The 25,829-nt window shown below is 33.9% G+C and overlaps 1 protein-coding gene and 1 pseudogene across 3 annotated transcripts in view; one reads left to right on the top strand and one right to left on the bottom strand.

Annotated features, from left to right (window-relative positions):
- SEMA3D (semaphorin 3D) overlaps positions 1 to 25,829 on the top strand; it is a 190,985-nt gene that overhangs the window by 156,028 nt on the left and 9,128 nt on the right. For all 3 annotated transcript variants that reach the window (XM_016957662.4, XM_016957660.4, XM_063815433.1), the window contains 6 exons: positions 7,871 to 8,093; positions 10,158 to 10,246; positions 12,186 to 12,227; positions 15,261 to 15,418; positions 17,631 to 17,695; positions 23,526 to 23,665. In XM_016957662.4, coding sequence (XP_016813151.1) covers positions 7,871 to 8,093; positions 10,158 to 10,246; positions 12,186 to 12,227; positions 15,261 to 15,418; positions 17,631 to 17,695; positions 23,526 to 23,665 — 717 coding nt within the window. The remainder of the gene's footprint in view (positions 1 to 7,870; positions 8,094 to 10,157; positions 10,247 to 12,185; positions 12,228 to 15,260; positions 15,419 to 17,630; positions 17,696 to 23,525; positions 23,666 to 25,829) is intronic.
- On the bottom strand, positions 781 to 2,553 carry LOC107971525 (heat shock cognate 71 kDa protein-like; annotated as a pseudogene).

Here is a 25,829-nt window from a genome sequence, read left to right as displayed (position 1 = left end):
AAGTTCCATTTACTTCCAAATTGTTACTGCGTTAAATGTTAGTTGTTTTAGTTTTACTTTTACAGATGAAAGCTTACACGTGAATTTCCCAACTAAGTCTCCATTTTTTGGTGGGAAATAAAAGGAGGTAGTTATAGGTACTTTTTAAATATTTCATAAATTTGTTTTACTATGTGGACACTGATGAACATAAATGCATGATAATTTCTATTAATAGCTCAAACATCAGAAAAGCCTGTTCTTTTTACTTTTTTTATCTAGGTAGTTTCAAAAAAAATAGGTGGTGAAAAATGGTGATTCTAAGCATTCCTGAAAATTTCTTGGTTCAAAAATTTGAAACAAAGCCATATTTAAGGAACATCATAACATGGTAAGAATCATCCTGGGTAGAGTACCTAGAGACTGGACTTCTCACGCCAGCATTGCCTCTTCCACTGTCCAACACTAGAGACATTAAATAAATGCTCATTTTCAGCTCAAAATCTCTTTTTTATTCAGGGGTGGAGGTTGTGGTTAGTTTTCTTTTGTTTAATCTTTTTTTGATGCCAACTTTAAATACAGTTTTATTTAAGACATTGCATTTTCCACTTACAATACAATGTTTATAAAGTGCAATGTTATTTCCTTTCCTTGCGCTCATGTTCCATATTCAAGTATTGAGAATGCCCAGTAATTTAGTATAGCAGCTCGACCGTAAAACTGCCATAGAATTTGCTACAAATTTGGGTTCTTCGGTGTTTTAACTATGTAGAACAATGCTACATCTATAGTTGGGTTGTCTTAATCAACCTCTTCAGTGGTGGGCCCTGAAAAGCACCACCAGATGCAGGAGCTCTACCACCAGGAAATCCCCCTGGCATTCCTCCTAGCGTGCCTTCTGCACTCTAGTCCAGTTTGGTTATGATGGACTTGCAGACTTCTCCAGCTCTTGCTGTGCATGTTCAAATTCTTCCTTCTCTGCAGTCTGATTCTTATCGAGCCAGTTGATAATTTCATGGCACTTGCTAAGAATCTTCTGTTTGTGCTCATTGTTAATCTTGACTTGAAGTTTCTCATCTTCAGCAGTTGCTTTCATGTTGAACACATAGGGATCAAGTGAATTCTTGGATGACACCTTGTGCCTCTGCTTCTCATCTTCAGCTTTGTACTTCTCAGTTTCCTGGACCATAGGCTCAATGTCTTCCTTGCTCAAATGGCCCTTGTCATCAGTGAGAGTAGACATTGAGGATGCCCTTGGCATTAATATCAAAGGTGACTTCAATCTGATGAACACCATGGTGTGCAGGAGGTACGCCTGTGAGCTCAAACTTGCCAAGTAGGTTTTTATCCTTGGCAATGACATGCTAGGCTTGTCAGAGTAGGTAGTGAAGGTCTGTGTCTGCCTGGTAGGAATGGTAGCATCACACTTGATGAGGACAGCCATGACTCCATCAGCAGTTTTAATATCAAGGGAAAGAGGAGTGACATCCAAAAACAGAAAATCTTGAACATTTTGAGATGTCTCTAGATAGGACGGCTGCCTGGACAGCTGCATCATAAGCAACAGCTTCATGAGGGTTGATGCTCTCATTCAGCTATTTTCCATTGAAGATGCCTTGGAGAAGCTACTAAATCTTGGGGATACAATTAGGACCACCAACAAGGACAATATCAGGAATCTGTGGTTTGTCTAGTTTGGCATCTCAAATGGATTTCTCTATGGGGTCCAGAGTGCCACAGAACAGGCTCAGCATTCAATTCTCCAAATTGGGCACAATTAATGGAGATATAGAAGTGGATTCCTTCATGAAGAGAATTGACCTCAGTACTGGTTTCAGTGCTGGAAGAGTATGCTTAGCAAGTTCACAAGCAGTATAGAGGCGCCAGACAGCTCTCTTGTTCTCACGGTGTCCTTCCATGTGTGCACTATAACTCACCAGTAAAATGGTTGACATTTCAGTTGTGAAAGTCCTCTCCACCTAAGTAGGTGTCTCTGGCTGTAGATTTCACCTCAGAGATTCCATCCTCCATAGTGAGGATCAAAAATGCCACCTCCCAGGTCAAAGATTAGCACGTTTCTTTCAGCTCCAACCTTTTTTTTTTTTTTTTTTTTGTCTAAACTGTAAGCAATAGCAGCGACAATTGGCACATTGATAATTCCAAGTACATTGAGACCAGCAATAGTTCCAGCATCTTTGATAGCCCTGATGCTGAGAGTCATTCAAGTAAGCTGGCACTGTGACCACAGCATTGGTAACAGTCTTCCCAAGGTAGACTTTTGCAATTTCCTTCATCTTTGTCAGAACCATAGAAGACACCTCCTATGGGTAGCAGCGTTTTGTCTCTCTCATACTCTACTTGGACCTTGGGCCTGCCAGCATCATTTACCACCGTGAAAGGCCAATATGTCATATCAAACTGGACAATGGCATCATCAAATCTGCACCCAGTCAAACATTTGGCATCAAAAGCCATGCTGGCACGGTTCATTGGAACTTGATTATTTGGAGTATCACTAATCAATTGTTTGGTATCCGTAAAGGTGACATAGTTTGGCATGGTTCAGTTTCCCTGATCATTGGCAATTATCTCTACTCTTCCTTGCTGGAAAACACCCATATAATAGTAGGTGGTGCCAAGATCAATACCAATTGCAGGTCACTTAGACACAGATGTTTGTGTGCATGGTCAGCTCAGATTGCAAAGTGAGACACAGAACCCCAAAAGCTGCTGCTGTGTTCAATGAGACCCTTGTTTAATATTCCTTTTATGTTGGGAAAAAAAACATTAAGCCACATAAAACATCAAAAACACTAAGCTAACCTCCTTCTTCCTGCTAATTGTCTTCCATGGTTTTACTTCTGAATATAATATGTCCTTTTAGTGAGAAAATAAAGTAAAATAAAATATCCTATAAATCTTGGTTAACAAAACTTGACTAAGAATATTCTGTAAAACTTTATTAAGAAAAAAAATTTTCAACTACCACCAGTGTAAAATAATGAAATATCTCTCCCTCTGCAAGATTTCAAATCTTTGTCTAACAAAAAGCCGCATATGTACAACTCACATTGGTTTTCACTGGAGAAAATCAATGGTAAATGCTAAAAATTTCCTCTCTTTGCTGTAGGGCCTTTATTGTTCCTCTTTTTTGCTATAAGATAAAACCTCCAAACTTGAGATGTACGTGTAGATGTGTCTGACAGTCATTTATTTCCCATTAAATCATTAGACTTTCTAACATTGTAAGAGTCATTGAAAAATTATAAAGTTCTTTTGATTCTGGGTCCACTGAAAAATTCATCTTACAAATGCTCTACCCTGAACCAGCTCTGGGCCCTGGCATACCATTCGGTTGTAGAAAGGTCTTTTTTACTCTAACATATCAAGGCATCACTGCCATGCCTGAGCTTGGTTTCTGATTTTGCTTTACAGAAGTAAATCTTGGAGAAGATAGATCATAGGATAATAATACATAATATCAACAATTGTGTTTCCATAGTGGACTTGAAGTATGTAATGTGTTCTTCAACTAGAACTGGAATATTGCTTAGAAATTCCAACTTTTACCTTGCTTAATCTTCTCAACAGCAGGGGTTTGAGGTAACCATGGATTCCACAAGTTCAAAACTTTTTAGCTACCCTGTTTTCTCTTTCTGCCCCACCTAAACTATTTTACTTGAGCTTTAGCATGATTCTAAATACATTCTTTTCCTAAAGAGCTGATGGTTCTCAGAATATATGTATTTCTTAACCTCATACATTAGATTTTAATTGCAAACTGTGCTGATCCCATTAAGTAAGAGTTTTAAAAGACATGTTTTACAGTTGACTTTCAAACATAGGTGTAACTGACCAAAGAAAAAAATGTAATTCAAAAATAATATCCAGAACTTTCTATTAATTTGTCTAGTGTTAGACTATGATAGTCTTACCAAAGGAGACTGAAAACTACAGAGTATGATGCAGGAATTCTCTCATAGTGTCTCACACTATCTTCCCATTTGTGTACCTGAGGAATGTAGCTAACATCTTATTGCTATTGTTTGTTTGATTTAAGCAAGTCTTTCCTAATTAATTCAAAATCTGTGGGAAACTTTTGGGGATATCTCATTTTAGGCATCAGTGGCTCACTCATGTCTCTCTATCATATTGAATTCACAGTTTTATTTTCTCTTTAGTATTTGCCCACTCCATCACCTTCCACTTATTGGATAACAATTACTTTATCATCTCTCTAAATTACTGAGGATATCTCTAGTTCTGTTCATTCATTCCTGGTGTTGGTTCTAGAAGGGAGAAGCAGAGGCAGGACTAGACTCTGGATATCCTGAGTCCAGATTCCTAAAACAGATTACACTAAAGGACATGTATCACAAAATATCACTATCATTTCCCTTTAACTGTGTGTAGGCCATGTTTCCCTAAAATGCAGATAGTCAAGGGGCTTCCAAAAGAAATTAACCTTCCCAACTGGCTTTCAGCTTTATTTTCCAGAGGGCAAACAATTTGCTTTTAAAATGAAGTTCTTCAAATCCCAGGCTATTTACTATGTTCAATAGTGTTTTGCTTTTTCTGGCATAGAAATTCCTTTAAGAGAAAGGGAACCTTAAAGAAAAGGAGAGGGAGAGGGAAGGAGAGAAATTACCTCTATATGATTGCCCCGGCCTCTTTGTCTCTGATATTTAATACAGGGTCTTTCCTTGCCTTTATCTGTTGTAGGTTGACTCTTCGATGAATAAGCAGAGGTATAAGACGGCAACTGTTACATTTGCATTTTTACTCTGTAAATAAAACTCAGGCTTCTGAAAATGAAAGCCTAGTTCAGTCTTTCTTTTGCCATGTCTTCCCTCACATTAGTCATTCCTCTGACTTGTTTAAAAGGAAACTGCAACCTGTAGAGAATAGCCTGAAGCTGCGGGGAGAAAAAAACCTTTGACAGCTGTCTGGGGCTTTGCCAAGGGGAAAAGTTCTCTCTTTGGATAAAAACCATTTTTCTCCTCTTATCCATTGCTTCCCATTCCACTACTAAAGGCCCTAGACAAACACACGGACTTGCCAAGCATAACATGATCACACCTAGCCAGCTGTGGCAGCCAGCCATGGGAGATAGGCCCTGAACCAGGGCTTGTTGCTGTTGGGTTTCCACTTTCATCTCAGGGTGTGTCTAGGCAGGTTCTATTTTCTCTTCTTCTTTCGTGCTGGTATTAATATTTCCAGCACAAGAGAAGAATACTGTCTTTGAGTATTTTACAACAGCGGGTAGAGACACAGATAAGTTTCCTGATTTATTTCCTACTCTCCTAGGAGCTAATCTGGCAAATTAAGAAAACTGGAGGCAGAAATAAATGTCCCCGTATGGTATGTTCAGGTGGGCTGTGTTAATACCTAGAAATTAAAAGTACATACATAACAGAGAAAAACCCACTAGATTTCTAATACCTGAGATGTATAGCTGCCATGGGAGAATTTTCTAGAATTTGTTAATGGAAAATAACTGAATATGAATGACCATCCGCTTTAGATGTAGCATTTCCCTACACTTTCTCTTTTCTTTTACGAAATTTTTCTTTCCTGCTTTACTCTTACCTACATACATTGCTTGGCATCTCATTATTTTTAGATCTGTGTGCAGCACAGCTATATGATATCAACGCAAAAATTCCACTGGTTTGAATGTACTGAAATAACAATGTTTGATTCAAACTGTACTATCCTAAACCTCAGAGAGTAACTCTACCAAATCATTTTCATTTGTGCAAGCATAGTGGAGACGCAGACCTGAGATATCATGCATAGCAATTGAGAGGATAAAGATCTTGTCCAAACACTGGCAACATGCCATGAGGAAAAGCTGCCATAAGAAAAAATATATATTTTCAAAGATCATTTTATAGTCAATAGAAACCAGGTTTTCCTTCCTTTTTTTCCGCCTTAGATTTTATTACACTTACACCATTTTTGTCGGAGCAATGAGGAAAATTCATATTTATTTTTTCTAAGTGTTCATATTTTCATTCAGCTATACTTTCTTGCATTAAAATTTCTAATTATTTAACAATTTGATATCAAAAACTACGGCTTGAATGTCATGATATTATTTCTTTGAAAACTTTGGCTACTGCACAACTACAGCTGCAAAGTCAAAAGTGATTTTTTCTTAAGTTGGAGGGCTTTTTAAAAACTGTGTGCAGGCAAAATCTTGCTCTGGGTTTGATTTTAATGATACACCAACCAGATTGAACCACAGGCATTATAAGCCTACTGTGAATTGTCTTTGACTGAGCCTCAAACATGCAGCCTATAATTGGACAAGAGCTTTGTATTATTTGAGCTCCATATCCATTTTGAGTCCCTGCTTAATCTATTTAATGCAAGATTCTTCCATTATCGAGTTGACGGATTCCGCTTGGCTGAAGGTTAAGTGCTGGAAATAATGACTGAACGTGCAGACTTAGATCTTTAGACCAACATCCAGTTAAGAATATGTTAAGTAAATGCAAAGTGGCTAATATTCTAGGACGTTTCTAATCTCTCTGGTGCAGACCTGGGACAAATAACTAAATATCCAGAAAGTATCAGTTTCTTAATACCAGACATTGAAAATTTTTGTTAAAGGTAAAGATATTCTTAAATTATTTATAGAAAAACATTAACAGACTTTTAGTACAACCTCTTTGATATTTCTTCTAATTCATAATGAGCCATTATGATTTTATTGGTATAAAATTTGGGGTCAAAGTCAAATATTGGGACTAGTTCTAGTATCTTCAGCTCCCTAAGAATGACCCTCTTGAATATTTTGAGAAGTACATTATGTTTTTGGAGCCTTGGCATGATTCTAATTAGTGCCAAGTTTAAATGGTTCAGTTCCATGGAGACTGTTTCCAACTTCTCTAAAAACTGAAACAAAGAAAAGCACCATTAAAAAAAGCTGTCCTTACTGTCAATCATTTTATTCTCTATGACTGCATCAATTGACTAAAGTTTTCCTCTCCAAAAGAATGCATTAGTCCATTGAGAATTCAAATGTGATAAAAGAATCGTTCTATACGAGGTACCTTCCTAAATTGCAATATGTTTAAACATAAAATAGATTTAGGATGTGGGAGAGGTGATATTTTCTGGAAAAAAAAGTCTAATTATAAGGTGTTTTTTCCCCTTTATTTTTGGATAAAGGCACATAAAATTCATTTGATTTGAACCATTTTGAACTTTTTACTCTTACCACCAGGGGGCAGGTCATGCTAACTATTGATTTAGTGGATGCTGAAAGGCACACAAGGCAATTTTAGAAAGAAGTATAAAATTCCCTAACGGTTTCTTCGCAGACTCTTTAGGAGAAGAGCTGTTGAATTGTTCAAAGTGTAATTTTCACACTAATCATAAAAGAAACTACATAATTACAATTTCAAACTATTAAATACTTTGAAATTAATTTTTGTGAACTGTTTGTTCCTTTTTTATTTTTTAATTAAACATGGTTTCATTTGAACTGAAATTATAAATTACTCAAAGGAAATTGAAAATAATGGCTTTCCACATGTTCTCATGTTTATAGATCAGTTTCTTAACAGTTATTTCAAGTTAGATTTCAAACATCTTCATTAGAAACAATCTTCAGAAGAAATAATCTTCATAAGAAAAGAATTCACTATGGAAACATTAAAACATGCAGATGTAATTTAGAAAATTTTTGAAGGAGAAAACTGGGTTTAAATTTATTGGAGGCACGCTGCATTTATTTACAAGTACACATGATTCCATATTGACTCTGTTGTCCATTCATTTAATATTATTGATGATAAGCTATACAAACTTTATTGGAAATAAATGTGAACTTCTCAGGTGCATAAACAATGTCTTTACTTTCCTCCACATTTCTTTTCAGTGTCCAAGCAAAACCTATGACCCACTGATTAAATCCACCCGAGATTTTCCAGATGATGTCATCAGTTTCATAAAGCGGCACTCTGTGATGTATAAGTCCGTATACCCAGTTGCAGGAGGACCAACGTTCAAGAGAATCAATGTGGATTACAGACTGACACAGATAGTGGTGGATCATGTCATTGCAGAAGATGGCCAGTACGATGTAATGTTTCTTGGAACAGGTAAGCTAAAACTAGATTAGAATTTTTTTCAAAAGGAATTTTTCATTATTAGACAAAGAGAAGAAAAACTTCAAAAATATTTATTGGTCAAAATAAAAATGAGTAATTATTAGATAAAACTTTGTCAACATTTCTTAAAATTATGTAGCTTTTAATTGATAATCATAAATATCTCCCAACTTCATATTTGAGATTTCAGAATGTATTTGACAGCAATGTGCCTGCTCTACATTACATGCTCAATACATATTTGTTGAATGATTTTGAACTACAATTAAACAAGTAGGGCAAAGTAATGTTTATTTTCAAACTTTGCCTTTCCCTCTCTTTGCAAGTATATTCCCAAAAGATTCCTTCACCTGATTTTGAGAATCACTGACTTAGTTGACTTAAGATAGATTTTCAGAAACATTAAACATTACTTTGTGAAGACCTTTAAATAGAAACTTCTTGGAGATTATCTTTCTTCTTGAATTTTGTGCATTAAAATGTATTTCCTAGACTCAGTTTATAAGCCCATTGTATTTTTTCTTTGTCTGTCAACTCAGTAACTATAAAATTATTAAAATATTTTTATAAAAAGAAAAACTTAATCTCAAAAAAAGTAAAAGTATTAGCTAATAATGTCATGGGAATTCTAATGGCAGTAAAGATAACATGTATCATTAAAACAAAAGCACTGTATTCCATATCATATTATATAACTTAGTGGATCAAGCATTTCATAAAGAATTAAAAATTAAGAATTTTCAACAAACAAGACTTTTTATTAGAATAGATATTTAAGAGTTCAAAACAATTTTAGAATAATTTTATTTTTAAAAATTATGGATCTTATAGAAGTTAGGTTTATTAGGAAGTATGTGTGTGACGGAATCAGAGGACCTTTGTCATTGATTGTCAAACCTGATTATTTTGAAGATGGCAATTCCACAAACCAGAAAAATAAGGGATATTCCCAAGACAAAAGAGACGGCTGTTGAAAGGTCAAAAGTAGAATTAATTAGTTGCTATTAATTCCCACAAGTTTGACGCTTAATTTGTACTGTCCACCCAAAACTAGGTCTTCAACAGTTCACTGCAATGAATGTCATTTAGCCACTAGGTGGTACTATCTAACCTTTACTGAGAAAATTATAGACTGCTAAGATAGGTTTTTAAGTTTGACATTTGGAAAAATGTACATTTAATATTCTTTAAAGATCCCAGAGTTATTTAAAAACAATTAAATAATTCAGACTATTTTGTGCAAACAGGATCATTATTATATATGTTACTATACTCCAACCCCAGTGCTCAGAAGTTTAAAAATGCCTATATTATATAAATTAAAGTGGGATTTTTTTTTCTTTTTCTAAACTGTTCTTTCAATTTTCTTTCTGTACTAACCTGACACTTCATTTAATTTCAATGTAAGATGATGTATTTAAGATACCTCTTTTAAATGTCAATTTTTGGTTTGCATTATCAACCTTGTATTAAGTTGAACTTAAATAATTTTAAACAAACCTTCCATTTCTCATCTATTAATAAGGATTCTGAAGATAGAATACATTTGAAGAGTGAGCTACAATTTCCCTCAGATAGCTTCAATGATTTTTTTGTTCATTTGACAACATTATTAAAAGAAGATATATCTGTCTTTCATGGTGAATTGGATATAATAACTACTTAATAAATATATATTACATGGAAGGAAGAGAGAGAATTTGTTATTTTAATATATTTTTAACTTTTTAAGTTAAGGTCAAAACGTTTGCTCTATTAACGTTTCAAACAATATTTAAATTATACATATATATATATTACTTTTGTTAAGAATATACTCTGAATATGCATCCTTTAACATTCTCTCTATAAATGGGTGTTCTACTAGCTAAAAGCTATATTTTGGGAGGACAAAACTTAAACATTCAGCTTCACTTCATGCATGTTTCATTTAATCTGTTTTTTGAAAGGCATTTAAAGAGAAGTGAGGGGAATGATTTGCAGGTTTCTAGGGATATGCTTACCACTAATTTTTGAGATAGAAACAATGGGATCATGGGTTATGCATTTTTTCAGACATTGGAACTGTCCTCAAAGTTGTCAGCATTTCAAAGGAAAAGTGGAATATGGAAGAGGTAGTGCTGGAGGAGTTGCAGATATTCAAGGTAAGACTCAGTCCAGAGTGCCAGGAGAAAAGATGTTGAAACTGAGTAGCGCTTGTTACAGGGCACCCTTGTTTTAATACATCATCAGGTTACCTGAAGAAGCCTTTGAAATTAGCTTTCTTAGTTTTCTTTTCCCAAAGCAGTGGAAAAAGTTTTATAAGCGACTAGGAATGGGACTCACCTTCCTCTGTAGAATACCGCTGAATTCAGGGCTCCCGGGATTGCCTCTCATTACTGCATTCTCTAAGCATATAGTCAGACAAATTGCCACATTAAATGAAAGCCTGGGGTCTCTTTTACTATCCAGATGCTTTTCTACTTTATAAATTTTACTTTTCAATTTTTCCCCAATTGAATTTGAGAAAAATAGACCAGTGTATAAATCATGTGTCCCTGCTTTTCTGTAAGGAAATTAAAAAAATATATAGGTTGCATCATAGTAAGTCTTCATGTATGCTAAACTCCTCTCAACCGGCAAAAAGAGTTAGTAGATCTAGAAGAATAGTTCTCCAGATTTGGAGAATGTATTTGACTTTTAACAATAACTCTCAATTGTGGCATGCTTTGTAAATCCTCAGTAAAATTAAGTTTACAATTATTTGCTGATTGTAACATTTGAAATACTTTTTTTCTCAGAAAAACTTTTTTAACAATATGCTTTGTTTATTATAACATTTTTATTGAGACAGTTTATTAAAATGGATTGTTTCCATGTAAATAATGCTTTAAAAGAGAATAAAGCCTTCCTCTGTGAGGGGCTCAAGTTAATTAACATGCTGAGTTCCACAGGATCCTGTTTACGTTGTGATGATAATAGTGGTCAGGGAGTTAACAAGAACAAGACCTGCTATCTGGTGTCTACCAAAACAAAATCTTGGGTGGTTCCTAGGGGAAGGCCAGATGTCAAACATAAGTGTGAACCCAGAGGCCAAAAATACAGTGCCTATAACACACATAAGCACATTAGAACAAGTCTCGTTCAATGGTGTTAGACAGTGGTCAAGAAGAATTACTTGGATTCTGCTGTTAAAATTACATAAATGACCAGTTTTTGTTTTCTTTTCTTATTGTAAAAACAGCTTTATTGAGGTATAATTGAGATACAAACAAAAAACTGAACATATTGTATGTATATAATTTGATAAGTTTGGCCATGTCTTTAAAATTGATAACAAAAATGCTATTTGATAGAACTTTCTCACTGAAATTTTTTCTTTCATATATTTCTTTAAATCTTTAACATCTAATACTGCTTGTCAATTAGTAAATATGAGCTGGTGCTAAATGAATAAATAGTAGACAGATGATAGGTAGATGGAAAATTTTTTAAGCCATCTTGTCCTTTTTAGTTTGTTAGCTTTTGTGTTCATGTTTCTGATTTTATCTTGCATGCACTGAGCCATATTTTTTTACAAACAAAACTAGCCTTAGTTCATATCATGAAATCATGTGCACCATTATTGTGTAGTGTTCCGTAAAGAATATGGTCATCCACAAGGAGCACTATAACTTTTCAAAACTCTGCTACTTAAACAACTTTTTGAAACACTGATCTAAGTAAGAGCAGAAAGAGGTAATAAATAATTATGGAGATGTTCTTGTCAACACTAGTTTGACTTATATGGAAGCAGTTAAGATAAGCAGATTTAGAAGAAGAACACTTGTGAGTAACTGGGAACAATTTTCAATGCAGAGTATTTTCCTATACATTTAAGTCACTTATCTTTAATAAGATACTACAAAATAACTTTTTATCATTTTTGTTAAGGTACAATCACTACATTTTGGAAGAAAATAGCAAACAATAAGAACTTTATTTCCTTATGTAACAGACTTGATGTTTACTTCAGTGATATATGGCATCAGATAAAACAACATATTGTTTAATATAAAAACCTGTTAATGATTATCTTTATTGACATTTAACTTCTATTTTCAGCACTCATCAATCATCTTGAACATGGAATTGTCTCTGAAGCAGGTACTTTTTAACTTTTGTATGAAAGTTAATCACAAAAGCAATGGGCTGCTTGAATCAAACTTTATTTGAAAAAAAATCCATTGAAATTGGAAGTTAAATTTTAAGAAATTTAAAACATTATTTGTTTCTCTTGTAATTCATTAGAGACCATTGTTTCAGCCTTGCCTTGGGAGAAATTGAGACAAATTTCATTAATTGAATGATGCATTCTCCCCTTCCTTTGGATCTTAAAAACTGAACTCACTTTCCTAGGCTCATGAGAATGTCGTTCTATCAAGCCCATTAGACATTCATGTAGAATATCAACCCTAACCATTACAAAGGGTTTTTAATCTGGGGGTCTAGGAGTTAGAATATGAACTGTGGTGGCAGCCCAACAGCCAACCTTCCACATATCACATAATATCGAACTCTCAGAATCAATTTCCTCAACAGTAAAGTTAGAAAAACAATATCCACCTCCAGAGTTTGTTGGGAGTTTAAAGAGGATGCTTCATACAACATTCTAAACAGACAGCAGGCACATAAGTGTAAAGTAAATGGTAACTAATTATAATAATAGTAATAATCTTTAACATTATTTCATAACTCTCTGATATGATATTCCAAATTACAATTGTTTCAAGAGATTCAAACTGCACTATTATTTCTATTTGCACCCCCAAGATTTAAGAAAGCCATATGACATGTTCAACATCAAGGTGTTGCTAAAATTGACTTAATCTATTACTGTTCGTATGGCAGAGTGATTTTTTTAGGAAATTATCTAAATAGTTTTCTTCTTCAGGGCTTTGTCATTTATTTGTTCATTCACTTATCATTTATTTCTTAAAGGCCTAAGGTGCTTGGAGGGTACATGAATGAATGAATAACATAGCTCGCCATTAACCTCCAGAAGCTCACAGTATAGCTGAGTGTCAAAGGAAGACACTTACACTGCACAGTAATAAGAGAGTCTAGAAAGACAGAGACAAGAAAGTGGCCTAAAGGGAGCCAGAAGGAACAGGGAAAGATAACTGAAAGAAGAGACATACAGCTTGAATTATGAAGGATGTCATAGTTAACCAGATATATTAAAAGGAGAATGGAATGGAGGAGCATATGCCAACCAGAAGGGGAGAATCTTTGCCAAAGTGTGAAGAGTGAGAGACTATAGCTTATTGTAATAAGTTTGTGTACAATTAGAGTATGGATCATATGTGTGTTCAAAGGGCAGGAAGGCTAGAAATGAATCTGGAGAAGTAAGACAGAACAAGATTAGGCACATCTTTATATATCTTTATATATCCTCCTAAGAAGTTTAGCAGCATATCTTAAAAACAATGAAAACCCCTGGATGCTTGGATAATGCTCACCTGTAGTGCAGCTACTCAGGAGCCTAGAATGGGAGGATACCTTGAGCCCAGGAGCTCAAGTCCAGTCTGGGCAACATAGTGAGAACCTGGCTCAAAAAAAAAAAAAGCCATTGAAAAGGAAAACAAACAAACAAAAATACATTTATGATTAAGAAGGAGGGTGTTATAATAAGATTTTCTTTTTAGAAAGATCAGTCTGGTGTGGCAGTGCGGAAGATAGACTGGGTACTGGGGTAGAGATGGGGGTTGTTGGAAAACAAAATCAAAGCCAGCAGAAATAGGACACTTACAAGTAATCCAGGAAAGAAGTGATAAGGACTGAAACAAAGTTAGTGGCTGTAGCAAGGGAGGGGAGGAAATAGATTAGAAAATTCTGTATGAGAGAATGGAAATGAAGTGATGACAGACTGAGTGTGAGAGAAAGAAGATTCAAAGACAACTCCCAGATTTCTGTCTTGGATGACTTGGTGGATGAGAGTGCTACTCTCCAAGGTAGGGCAGGAGGAGTAGATTTAGGGGGGGTTATTACGTTTATACTTATATTGTTTTCAAGATATATCTAAGTCTTTTGTACAATATAAAAGGTAAATAAATAAGAAGCAAAAAGACGGAAACCCAACATTTAATGCAAAAAAAAAAAAAAAGGAATCACAAAGGAGACAAATGTCTTAATCCGAAATGAAGAGGGAGAATAGAAAGCAGAGAAAGTTTCAAGGAACATATAGTCATTAGTGTCAAACAGTATAGAGAATTTCAGTAAAACAAATACTAAACAGTGTTCATTGCATTTAGCAACTAGGAAGTCTTAACTGACAGTTTAATGGGTGCTAGAGGTGTAAGACCCATTTCTGTAAGTTGAGTACTATGTTATTATGCCAATACCTATTTCTAACATGGATATCCCCCCTCTAATTCTTGAAATGGTCCACTAGAGTGGACCATGAGTTCTTTGAAGGCACAGATTGTGGCTTATTCACTTGTATCACCCCTCCCCCTCCACCGCTACTACCACAGATACTCAAAAGAATGTATAAGGGAAGCAATGCATTACTTTCAGGACTTATATTGAAAATGTGATTTTGTTTGCTGGGTTTTTCAGTATCATGCAGCCTTTCATTTGTGATATAGCATCCCTCAAGCCTGTTTAATACTTCCTTCAGAGTGATAACAAATACTTTCTCTCCCACTAATAACTCACATTCTTTCAAGGATCAGTACTTTAATAACAAATGAAATGATTAATTGAAATCAGGGGAATGCTTTATAAATTTATTTTCAGTCGTCTCTTATATAAGGAGCCATGGGAAGTCTTGGGAAGACCGTGAGCTTTGCCTATAGCATCTGTGCTGGACATAATCTCTCAAAGTACATTTTCTAGTATTGAGAAAGAATTTGACATCTTAATTCCTGTCTAGCAGCTGGTTTTTGACCTTCTGAAATTACTGCCAAGCTTGTAGAATGCTGTCCATTTCAGCATCAAAATCTTCAAACTACCATCTAACCAGGATAGAAATGATTGACTTATTTTACTCCTCATTATGTTTCTGTACAAGTGTTTACAATGGGCAGGACACCCAGAGAAACAGATTTATATGTATTATGTTATATTCAAGAAAAGGAAATTCTTAAGACTAGTCTGAAAGATGCTTCTAATTCATTTGTTTTGCCCGATTTGCAGCAACAATTGTACATTGGTTCCCGAGATGGATTGGTTCAGCTCTCCTTGCACAGATGCGACACTTATGGGAAAGCTTGCGCAGACTGTTGTCTTGCCAGAGACCCCTACTGTGCCTGGGATGGAAATGCATGCTCTCGATATGCTCCTACTTCTAAAAGGTAAGAGGCACATGGAGTTAATATAAAGCCTTCCTTTCTACAAGCTGAATATCTCACATTAATGCCTTGTCTTATAGTTTAAGTTAAAGAGAAAATATATTACTAACATGTCCTATGGAAGGAATATTAAAATCAAAATGTTCTTTTATATTTTTACATAAAACTTAATTTTGAAGGAGGGTAAAACAGATGCTCTGAAATTCTGAAATATGGAACTTCAAACAATTTTAATAAATTCTATATATTCTTTTCTTTCATTTATGTCAAGCACTATTAAAGGTTTGTTTTTATTCACTATTTTGCCTTTTTTATAATTGTTCCTTCCTTATTTCTTATTTCTAAATATGTATATACTGATGCCTACTGTTTTGCAAATAATATATAAATATATATGATTGTACAAGCACAGATTGTATGAAACCCACAGTGCAGCCTAGTGACTTGGTATAATTTTATTTTTACTCTAATAATTATAACTTGGTCAATTTCTGCCACTCATATAATTAAACAACAAACGGTTTCCTTGCTGTTTGTAGTTCATTGCTTTATGTGCTCTTAGAAATAATGCTATTTTGAGCCAACAATTCCAAACTAGGAATTTGTTCTATATGCACATGTGCAAAAGTACAACAAAGTTATATGTTCAAGAATGTTTATTTCAGCATTATTTTTATAGCAAAATAACTGGAAACAATATGAATGCCCATCGATATGCCTGATGCTAGCTAAATATACTATGTTAATTATTTTAAAATGTTGATTATAGTAACATTATTTTCTAAAGTATTCGAAGTATATTTTCCTGTATGTGAAACGTAAGCAAATTTATTTTTAGGTCTGTTTTTAAACTAACAGGCACATGCTAGTCTCATTACCACAAGTACACTTTTTTCTTTTTGGAATTTTATTGATTTCTCAAATTCTAAATTCTAGGAAATTACAAATTGAATGTATAGTTCAACAGCAAATATTACTTAAAATTAGAAAACATTTTATATTCCCTGAAATCCATGAATTAAATTGAAATGGGTACATATGATTATTAGAAATTAAAAGTTAAAAGTCACCCACATTTTGTTATGGTTTTTGGCCAAGAACTTGCTCATTATAGTCTTTGGGGAATGCTTTCCTAGAAGCTGAAAAACAAGAATGCTCATTAGTTGGTAATAAACCTTCAGTTTGATGAATTGACCCTGTTCCTTAAGAAGCCAAGATTTAAAAACATTCTTGACCTATGTACCTTATACCATCATAATTTTTTCTTCTTGTATTTCCCAAGACTGTATCTCTGATCTTTCAGACATGCCACTGTGATGTTTTCCCTTACCTAACATAATGTCATGTGAGCCAAAAGATGTGTATAATGGATGAATCTTGTCATCTGTTGTCATCTGTTCAGCATTACCCTCAAGGAACACTATAGATATCACAGAACATTTACTGGTACTTTTCTGAACTCTGAAGTGACAAAATAAAATAGCCAAAGCAAATGAAAGTATGCTGTAAGAGTGTAAGACCTGCTTAGATGTAGCAGGGATTTTTTTAAATAAAATAATTACTCCTTTCTTTTAAGGAAAATATGTGATGTAATACAAAAGCCATTGTTTATCATTATTATTATGATCATAACTATGAGAAAAACAATTTGAGCTACTCATCAGCAGATAGAAATAACAGGTAGTCTTTTATACCATACTGAATTTATAATTCTATTTCAAGTTACAGTATTTAGTTTGTTGCTTAATTAAATCTATGCAATAATGAATCTTTACATGACAAGGTGTTTTGTATTTGTGTATATGTTCCTAGCCACTGACTGAATGCTTTTATATATTATTATTTCTCAATGACTGACGAAAAAGAGAGTTCCTAAAGAGAGTAGCTATCCTCATTTTAATTATATAAAACCTAGGTTGTATTTTTATTTAACCTTTTTTGTTGAATAATTTGTGAAAAAAATAGAGAAATAGAAGCGTAGTTAAATAAAATTCATGTCATCTCATTGTCTGAAAAGGATTTCTTCTATTTGGACCTCATTACCAGTAGTTTTTTAAATCAATGTTAGATTGATTGGAATATTGACTTGCATTTAAGTTGAACTGTAAGACAAGCATAGTACTGCATCTGCCACTGTTATTAGTATTAGATGTAGCCTTTCTATATGATGGTAATCATGCTTGAAGTTCTAATAGGTTTAATCCCCTTTCCGCAGGAGAGCTAGACGCCAAGATGTAAAATATGGCGACCCAATCACCCAGTGCTGGGACATCGAAGACAGTAAGTACAGCTCTGATATGCTTTTTCTCCCATTTAAAATGCTAAGCCCACTCTTTGTATCTTTTTATTATATGACTTAAACCATCTATTATATAGGAATATCTCCATTTTGTGTAATGCATGTGTTCTGGAAGAGCAACAGGAAATTTTATAAATCAACCCCTGTCTACGTGCCTAATTGAATAATCCTTTGTTATATCATTATTTGTTTCATATGTCTTTTAAAATTCCTAAACTGTAGCTTTTGTTTCTTTTTTACTACCTTATCCATCCTTATAAAGTTTGAAAACTGCTATTAGAGATAAAACAGGATATAACAGAAAACATTTGGACATTTAGAGTAAACTCAAATAGACCTCCCAGAAGTCTGGTAAAAGTGTAGGTCTTATTAGAAAGAAGTTTTTAGGTAGTCTATACTTTATTTATATTCACCTATCAAATCATATATTCACTTAATCAATAAATATTTATTAAGCGACTTCCATGTGCATGTAATTGTCCTGGGTATACTATGTGACTAAGAAACTCCTTAGAGAGCTTATGAATCTTTTGGGAAGTGTCATAAGGCATAATTAGTGATAGGGGAGTTTAGTGAAAGAGAGATCACCAAAAGGCTGTATTGTTTAGAAAAATTAATCACAGAATAGAAGATCTTGAAAGAAGGAGAAGGCCAGTGTGGGGGAAAAGAGAGGAGGCCTGGTGAGTGAGTCTGAGAACAGAGAAAAAAATCTATAAAAGTATGTATTCCAGAGCTTCAGCTACTTTACACTCTCAAGCTCTGCCTTAAGATCGAAAATACATGCACACACACACACACCAAACACACACACACGCGCACACACACGAACAGGTGGAAGAAGAGCACATTTATCACAATGTTACTAAACACCCTACCAGTGATGTAAATAACCCAAATTTCATAATCTATAACTGGTGGTCTGGTAGTGTTTGCTTGATTTAAAAACAAAACAGTTATTTTTAACTTATAACTTAATTCTTCTGAAAAATAAGCCTTGGTCCAGATTAGTGTGCTTGGCTTCTTGTTCTAATGTGTAGGTGATTCATTGTGATGTCCGTTGTTTTAGTTAGCAATCATTACTGTGCGATACATATGCAATTATCTACATATGAATATGAAATTTATCGGGGATGATTATAGGTATTGAGGATACAGCAATGAACAACAAAGAAAACAACAAAATAATCTGCGCATTCACGATATTTATATTCAAGAGTGTGTTGGGGGAGAGAGCAGACAATAAATACCAAAACAAGTAAAATAAATGCTATGTCAAATGATAAATTTTACAAAGAAACTGATACAAAACGTAGTTGCCGCCTTAGGCACTCACAATTTTTGTCTTCACTTTACCATACCCTATTCATGCTATAACCCACTGCACACAGTCTTTTCTAATAATCATCATCATCAGTCTATCCAATCTATTCTTGTCAAGGTCACCGGCAATTTCCTCCTTGCCAAATCCAACCGCCAATTTTCGGTTCTCATTTTTACTTAAGCTCTAACTCCCTCTTCTTTGAAACACTTTCTTTTGACTTCCATGCATTTGTGTGCTGGAGCCAGTTCATGTGGCCTCATATAAGTTGGTTGCTTAAAATTTTGAAATTTTGTGAGCTGATTTTAAACCACTGAAAGCTTGAATCAGACATGGTGGGAGTATTTACAACAGCAAAATCAGCAAACGCTACAAATTAGGTTATTTGTTGTTTTGTTTTCAGAGAAATGGTATTCCAGCATACCTATGTGCCCTTGTACCATATCCTTCTGGTTTACCTCTTACCTTTCAGACTGCCTTCTGAGTGTTCTTAACTTTCCTTTTCATCTCACCTTTTAAATATTGGAGTGTCCCAAGCCACTTTTCCATTCTCTGTCTACTCACTCCCTAATATTGTCTATTTCAACACTATCAGAGGCTATTTCACTCCCAAATTCATAGTCCAATTCTGAACTCACCCTTACGTACCAGACACAGACACTTGCATGCCTACTAAAGAGCTCCACTTGAAAGCCTAATTAGCATTTCAAACTTATGTCTGAGAAAGAATTCTTGTTATCTTCTTCAAGACTTATTTGTTCAGCAGACTTTCCTATATTAATAAATTGCACACAATTCACCCAGCTACTTATGTCAAAAAGCAGCTAGAAGTCACTTTTATATTATTTTCTTTCTTTCCCATCCTATCACCAACCTCTCAATTAGTCCTTCTGGCTCATGGCCAAGCTTTCCTACTTCTCATCATACCCATAGATGCCAGCCTAACTGAGTCCACAGTAGCTCTTCAGTAGCTACTTCACTGATCTCTCTGCCTCCACACTTGCACCACTTCTGTCTGTACCCCACTTAGTTGTATAACCCACTTACTAGCCAGAGTCATCTTTTTAAAAACTTCAGTCAGGGCATGTCACTCCCTTACTCAACATTTTTCAATAGCTTCTTAGAACAATTGGTGAAAAACCGGAAAGCTTTCCTATGGCATGTAAGATGCTTCTTGACCTGATCGCTAGTATATACTCTGACCCTCTCTCACATCACTGTTGCTAGATTCACTTAGTAGCTTTCTCTTTTTCAAAAGCATCAATGGGTTGCTGCCTTATGTATGTTTGCATTCATTGTCCTCTGTACCTGAGGAACTCGTTTTTCAGATGTTTACTTAGCTCCATCTTTTTATATCAATTTATCTTATGGTTAAACGTTAATTCTTCAGAGACACCTTTCCTGATCATCTCATCTAAAATACATTTTTTTTGCCCTCGGTATTTTCTGATCTCCTTTATTGTTTTGCAGCAGATATTCCTTTTTTATTCATTTACTTGATTACTTTGTCTATGTCACTAGAATGTAAGTTTCTAGAGGGCAGTGAATTTCATATTCGTCCTGTCATATTATCCTAGCACCTAAAATGATGTTAGTATGTTAGGCACACAATAACAGTTGTGTAATAGACAGGTAAATGGAAGGATATTCAGATGGATAGCATTTGAGCTATACCTTCAGGAGAAAGTTAGATTTTATAAAGTAAATGAAGTAACAATAATTAAAATCAGAAAGACCTCACATAGATTGGGTAAAGTTTGTGAAAGGGTCTATGTGATTCTATTAATTTTATTTTTTACTTTATAGGTGCTAGGAGCTATTTCATATTGCTCAGAAAAGTTGTTTCTTTTTAAATAAAAGTGATTGACACCTGTATAGAAAATTGATTGGAGTATGAAACACTAGAGGCAAATAATCAATTGTGGGAGTTAGTAGAGATTGTAATGATATTTACAAATTAAATGACTTGTTTCTAATCCACCATAAATGTGTGCTGCATTTTATTAGAAAGTCAAGTCTTGAATAATGGGCAAAGATGTTTCTTTTCTTCTTTATTTTCTTTCATTATTGCTTTAATTGTTAAAAGCTACAAAATTGCATGATTATCAATGACATAAAATCAGCAATACATGCAGAAAAATAGTTCAACAACATTAAACAGATCAATCTTGCACTTTAATGACAAGCTATATATTTATTATAAAGAGGTATTCTAGGCATTTTACTATAAAAATTTTTTTGACTGCAATCTAGAGGAAAAAAAAATACTCCACAACTATCTTACATGTAATAAGAAGCTATTTTAACTATTTCAAAACACTATTGTATATAACTTTTACACATTTAAAATTTAGGTCATGATAGAACCAAACAAGTTGAATATTCCTTATCTGAAATGCCTGGGACCAAAAGGTTTTTGGATTCCACATTTTATCAGATTTTGGAATATTTGCATATACATAATGAAATATCTTGGAATAGGACCCAAATCTGAACACAAAATTTATTTATATTTCATATACACCTTATACGCATAGGCTTCAGGTAATTCTGTATAGTATTTTTAATAATATTGTACATGAAACAAAGTTTGTGTACATTGTACCATAAGAAAGTAAAGGTGTTATTTTCTCAGCCACCAATGTGGACAATCTGTGGTTGCATGGCATCACCATCATTCCTGACTCTGAATTTATATGTTACCAATAAGCAATCATTTTCTTACACTTATTCACACATAAACTGTGTGTTGTGTCCCTGCCTTTTGACTGCAACTATCAAGTAGAATTTTCCACTTGTGGTTTATGTCTGTGCTGAAAATGTCTTGGATTTTGGAGCATTTTGGATTTCAGATTTTTGAATTAAGGATGCTTAACCTTTGTGTATGATAGTGTGTGTATGTGTGTGTGTATGTGTATATAATATGCATACATCTATGTACGTTTAAAAACTTTTAAAGTGGAAAACTTAAAATTCAAAAGTGAAACAAACATTATTGGAAGTAACAATAAATTCATTTTCATTTTCAGTGAAACTGATGCAGAGATGTCAGACATTATTTCTATTAATTTGAAAAAAGAGTTCAGATAATGAGCTCACTATTACTTTTCCAGTTGATTTCACCAATTTATCTTTTACTAAATTGACCAATTCTTTGGTTAAGTCAGTCTAATTGCATTTCTCCTGAACCCTTGCCCCATATCCCAACAATCAACCTACATCGTCCCCTACTTTGTTGACAAAATCCCTTTCTCAGGAAAATTGTATCTGTTATTATAAGACGGTGCATGTCTTTCTTTTCCATGACTGGCACCAGTGATCTTTCTGTGCATTAGGAATTTATTAACTGTAAAAATCACAGCTATAATCTGTTGAATTGGTGGAGATAGTTGATAGACTACAGGTTTTAAATGGAATCCACACATTTTGAAGGTTAGATGAGGTTAATTCATAATGGTGTCAGCATGCTTGACTTAATCCTTGCTGATAAAACACAAATAAATTCAAAATAAGTTTCTTGAAAAGAAGCCTAACTAATATATGTGCAATTATGCCATTTGCTGCTCGTTTGTATGCTTAGGTTTAGGATTCACTTGGTCCCCTAAACCTTACTCTAGTTGATGTCTATGGTGCTAAGTAAGCCAATCTGTAAAATTCAGATATCTGAATATATGATGAAATAGTGCATATTTGGGCCAAGCTGAGCAGCTGTCATTTTTTATTTGATCAAATTTGAGCTAGAGCTCTTAGATCACACAAGGGACACAGCCTTTGGCTACTCTAGATGGAATGTATTTCAGATGGTGCATTGATTTATGAGAATAAGGTGTCTGAGACACTTCCTTTAAGCATCCTAGTAACTATCTCATAGCAAACGTATATTGGGTTAAAAAAAAACCCTCAGTATAAAAAAGAAAAAAAATGGTAGATTAATACAGATAAGGCCCAGATATTGAGTATTAGTGCATCTGGCTCATCATCATCATCATAGAATTTTATCAGGTGCAGATCACTATAACTTACTTTTCTGATATCAAAATTTTCTGTTATCTGATCAGCTCTGTGGACCAATTCATGATAGAAATTATCTTTAAATTAAAGCAAACTGCTCCTCCAGAACTATCTATAAAATTGTTTATATTTTATATTAACAAAAAAGTATTAAAGCACTAAAAGATGCAAAAGATTTATTCAGCTCAAAGAAAAAATCTCAATATATAGAGTTTGATATTATGAACACTATTTTTTAAAATCAGGGGCAAATAGCTAATATATTGATCAAAGAATAAAAATTACAATACAGGGATCAAATTTTAAAAATCAATCTGTTGTGTAATATTTGTCTCAGGTAACAATATTATAACATGAATTTCCTTTCTCTTTAATAATGTATATGATTCTTTCCCCATGGCATCTGTTCTGAATCAGTCTGTTTTCCCATTGCTTTTAAAATCAGGTCAAGGTTAATCTCTTATTCCATGTTTGCTTTCCAGGCATTAGTCATGAAACTGCTGATGAAAAGGTGATTTTTGGCATTGAATTTAACTCAACCTTTCTGGAATGTATACCTAAATCCCAACAAGCAACTATTAAATGGTATATCCAGAGGTCAGGGGATGAGCATCGAGAGGAGGTAAGCTGTTGTCATCAAAGAATACTCACTTTGAGGGAAATAGTGTACGATTGAGAGATGTTCAACTTTTAATTCTGTATGCTACTCTCATCATTATTTGATTAAAAAAATAACAGGTTTTACTCACTAACACCAAAGGTAACAATAGCTTTGAGATAAGAATAGGCCAACTTCACACAAATGTATTCGTAAAATATATTTGAAAGCAGACTGATTTTTTTAAAGAAATTTACATTTTTTTTCCAAATTCCATATTTCATAGATTGCCTATATTTAGGAACAAATCCCTGACTAATAACAAGAACACCGTATTTTTCTTCCCACAGTAGCACAGTGACTACATTTTAGTTCACATTGTGTTTAATTTAGATCATGAAATGAAACATTTTGAGGGTTATATTAAAACAGAAATATCTATGTTTATCAAATTATATGAGCAAATTAGATAAGTATCCAGACATGTTAAACTAAGGACACTATAATGAATAATGGAATGAACACAGGATTCAGAACTGCATATCTTGAGTTGAAACATGGTCCTTAAACCTTTGGTAATGTTCCTGAGCCCCCAATTTTCTAAGTGAACAAAATAAATTCAAAAGTTACTATAAAATTAAGTGCAAAATGCATATGAGAATGTAGAATTTCAAAAAAGAGGCTCTTACAACTGTAAAATATGCATATAAAATTACAGATACCCTATTAGTGAGGGTATTTTACATGTGGATCAGGAAAGGGTACTAATCATGTGTTTGGAAAATACTGGTTCTACCTTTGGCTTGACTCCTGAGAATTCATGAGCAGATCATAACTTCTCTAGAACTGAGTTTCTCTCTTATATAAATAGATCAAATTTCTCTAAAATATCAGCCTTATTGAAAAGTCTATAAACATTTAAAATAGTACATGTAATTAAGTCAAACATTAGTACATAACAGTGGATCTCAACCTCCAGTAATTTTGTTTCCAGAGTGCCAACATTGGGCGATGTCTGGAGACATTTTTGAACATCACAGCTGGGTGGGTGGGTGGCCAAGTGGGTGCCCCTGGTGTGTACTGGGTAGAGGTCAGAGATGATTCTTAAAATCCTACAATGCACAGTCCCTCACAGTAAAAGAAAAATCTCACTCCAAACGTCAATGCTGCTGAGGTTAAGAAACCTTCAAGTAAAAAAATCAAATTTTATCATAAGAAATTAATTTAAAGATATAGCTCTACTGTTACATGAAGAATTTAATATAATTCTCTTCATCTAACAGCTACAAGAATAACTTTTTCTAAATGTTAACTCTTTACATACTTAATACAAAAATAAAGGAATAACTTCATGCTTTGTTAAGTCAAATTTCGCCAATAAAACTAGATTCGTCATCATTCCTGACTTCTATAAGTCCTAAGATTATGGCAGATTCATAGTTACACTGAATATTTATTTTAAAGGTCCCATTTTTTACCTATATATTGAAATATTATTTGATACAGAAATGATTATTTAATTTCAAAATATAAGGCATTTACTTACTATCCAAGAAATATTGAAAGAACGATACTGAAATTTTTTAACTTGCAGATTTTTTGTTACATTGCAATGTTTTAATCTTAAGTGTCACAAACCAATATTTTGAATTTCATAGCGAATAAAGTTGGATAATTGCTTTTCAGTTAAATATAATTCTTTAATAAATGGCTTTTTTCTTCATGGGAAATTTAATCTGATTTTTAAAAATATGTGGTCCTCTGCTTGAGTTCAGCTCTCAGCTCTAGATACTTACATTTGCCTGTGGTTGTTTGCACTCACATCTTTCATTTTCTTGAAAATTCTGTGCATTACTTTAATTTACCTTTTAAAAGTATATTATATATTCATAATGGTACCATGCTCCATGAATTTCAATGGAGCAGAAATACTAATCGAATTTTACTTAAAAGTATCTTTGCTGTAATATTTCAACTGGTATTTTCATTTATCTTTGTAAATAGAGAGTTTCACATTGTCCAGGGTATGCAATACTGCTTCCTGAGCTGAGGAAAAGGGCAATATCCAGATTATACTTGAAGCATTTTTCCCAGCAGGATGCTTTCTGCTCCTTATCCATAAGGTCACAGTTTGGAATCTTTCCTCCACTCAAAAACAGCCTGCGGGAGGGACCATGATCTCCTGTGG

The sequence above is a fragment of the Pan troglodytes genome, chromosome 6, assembly GCF_028858775.2.
Source record: "Pan troglodytes isolate AG18354 chromosome 6, NHGRI_mPanTro3-v2.0_pri, whole genome shotgun sequence".
Taxonomy (NCBI): domain Eukaryota; kingdom Metazoa; phylum Chordata; class Mammalia; order Primates; family Hominidae; genus Pan; species Pan troglodytes.
This window is presented reverse-complemented; position numbering and strand designations above follow the sequence as displayed.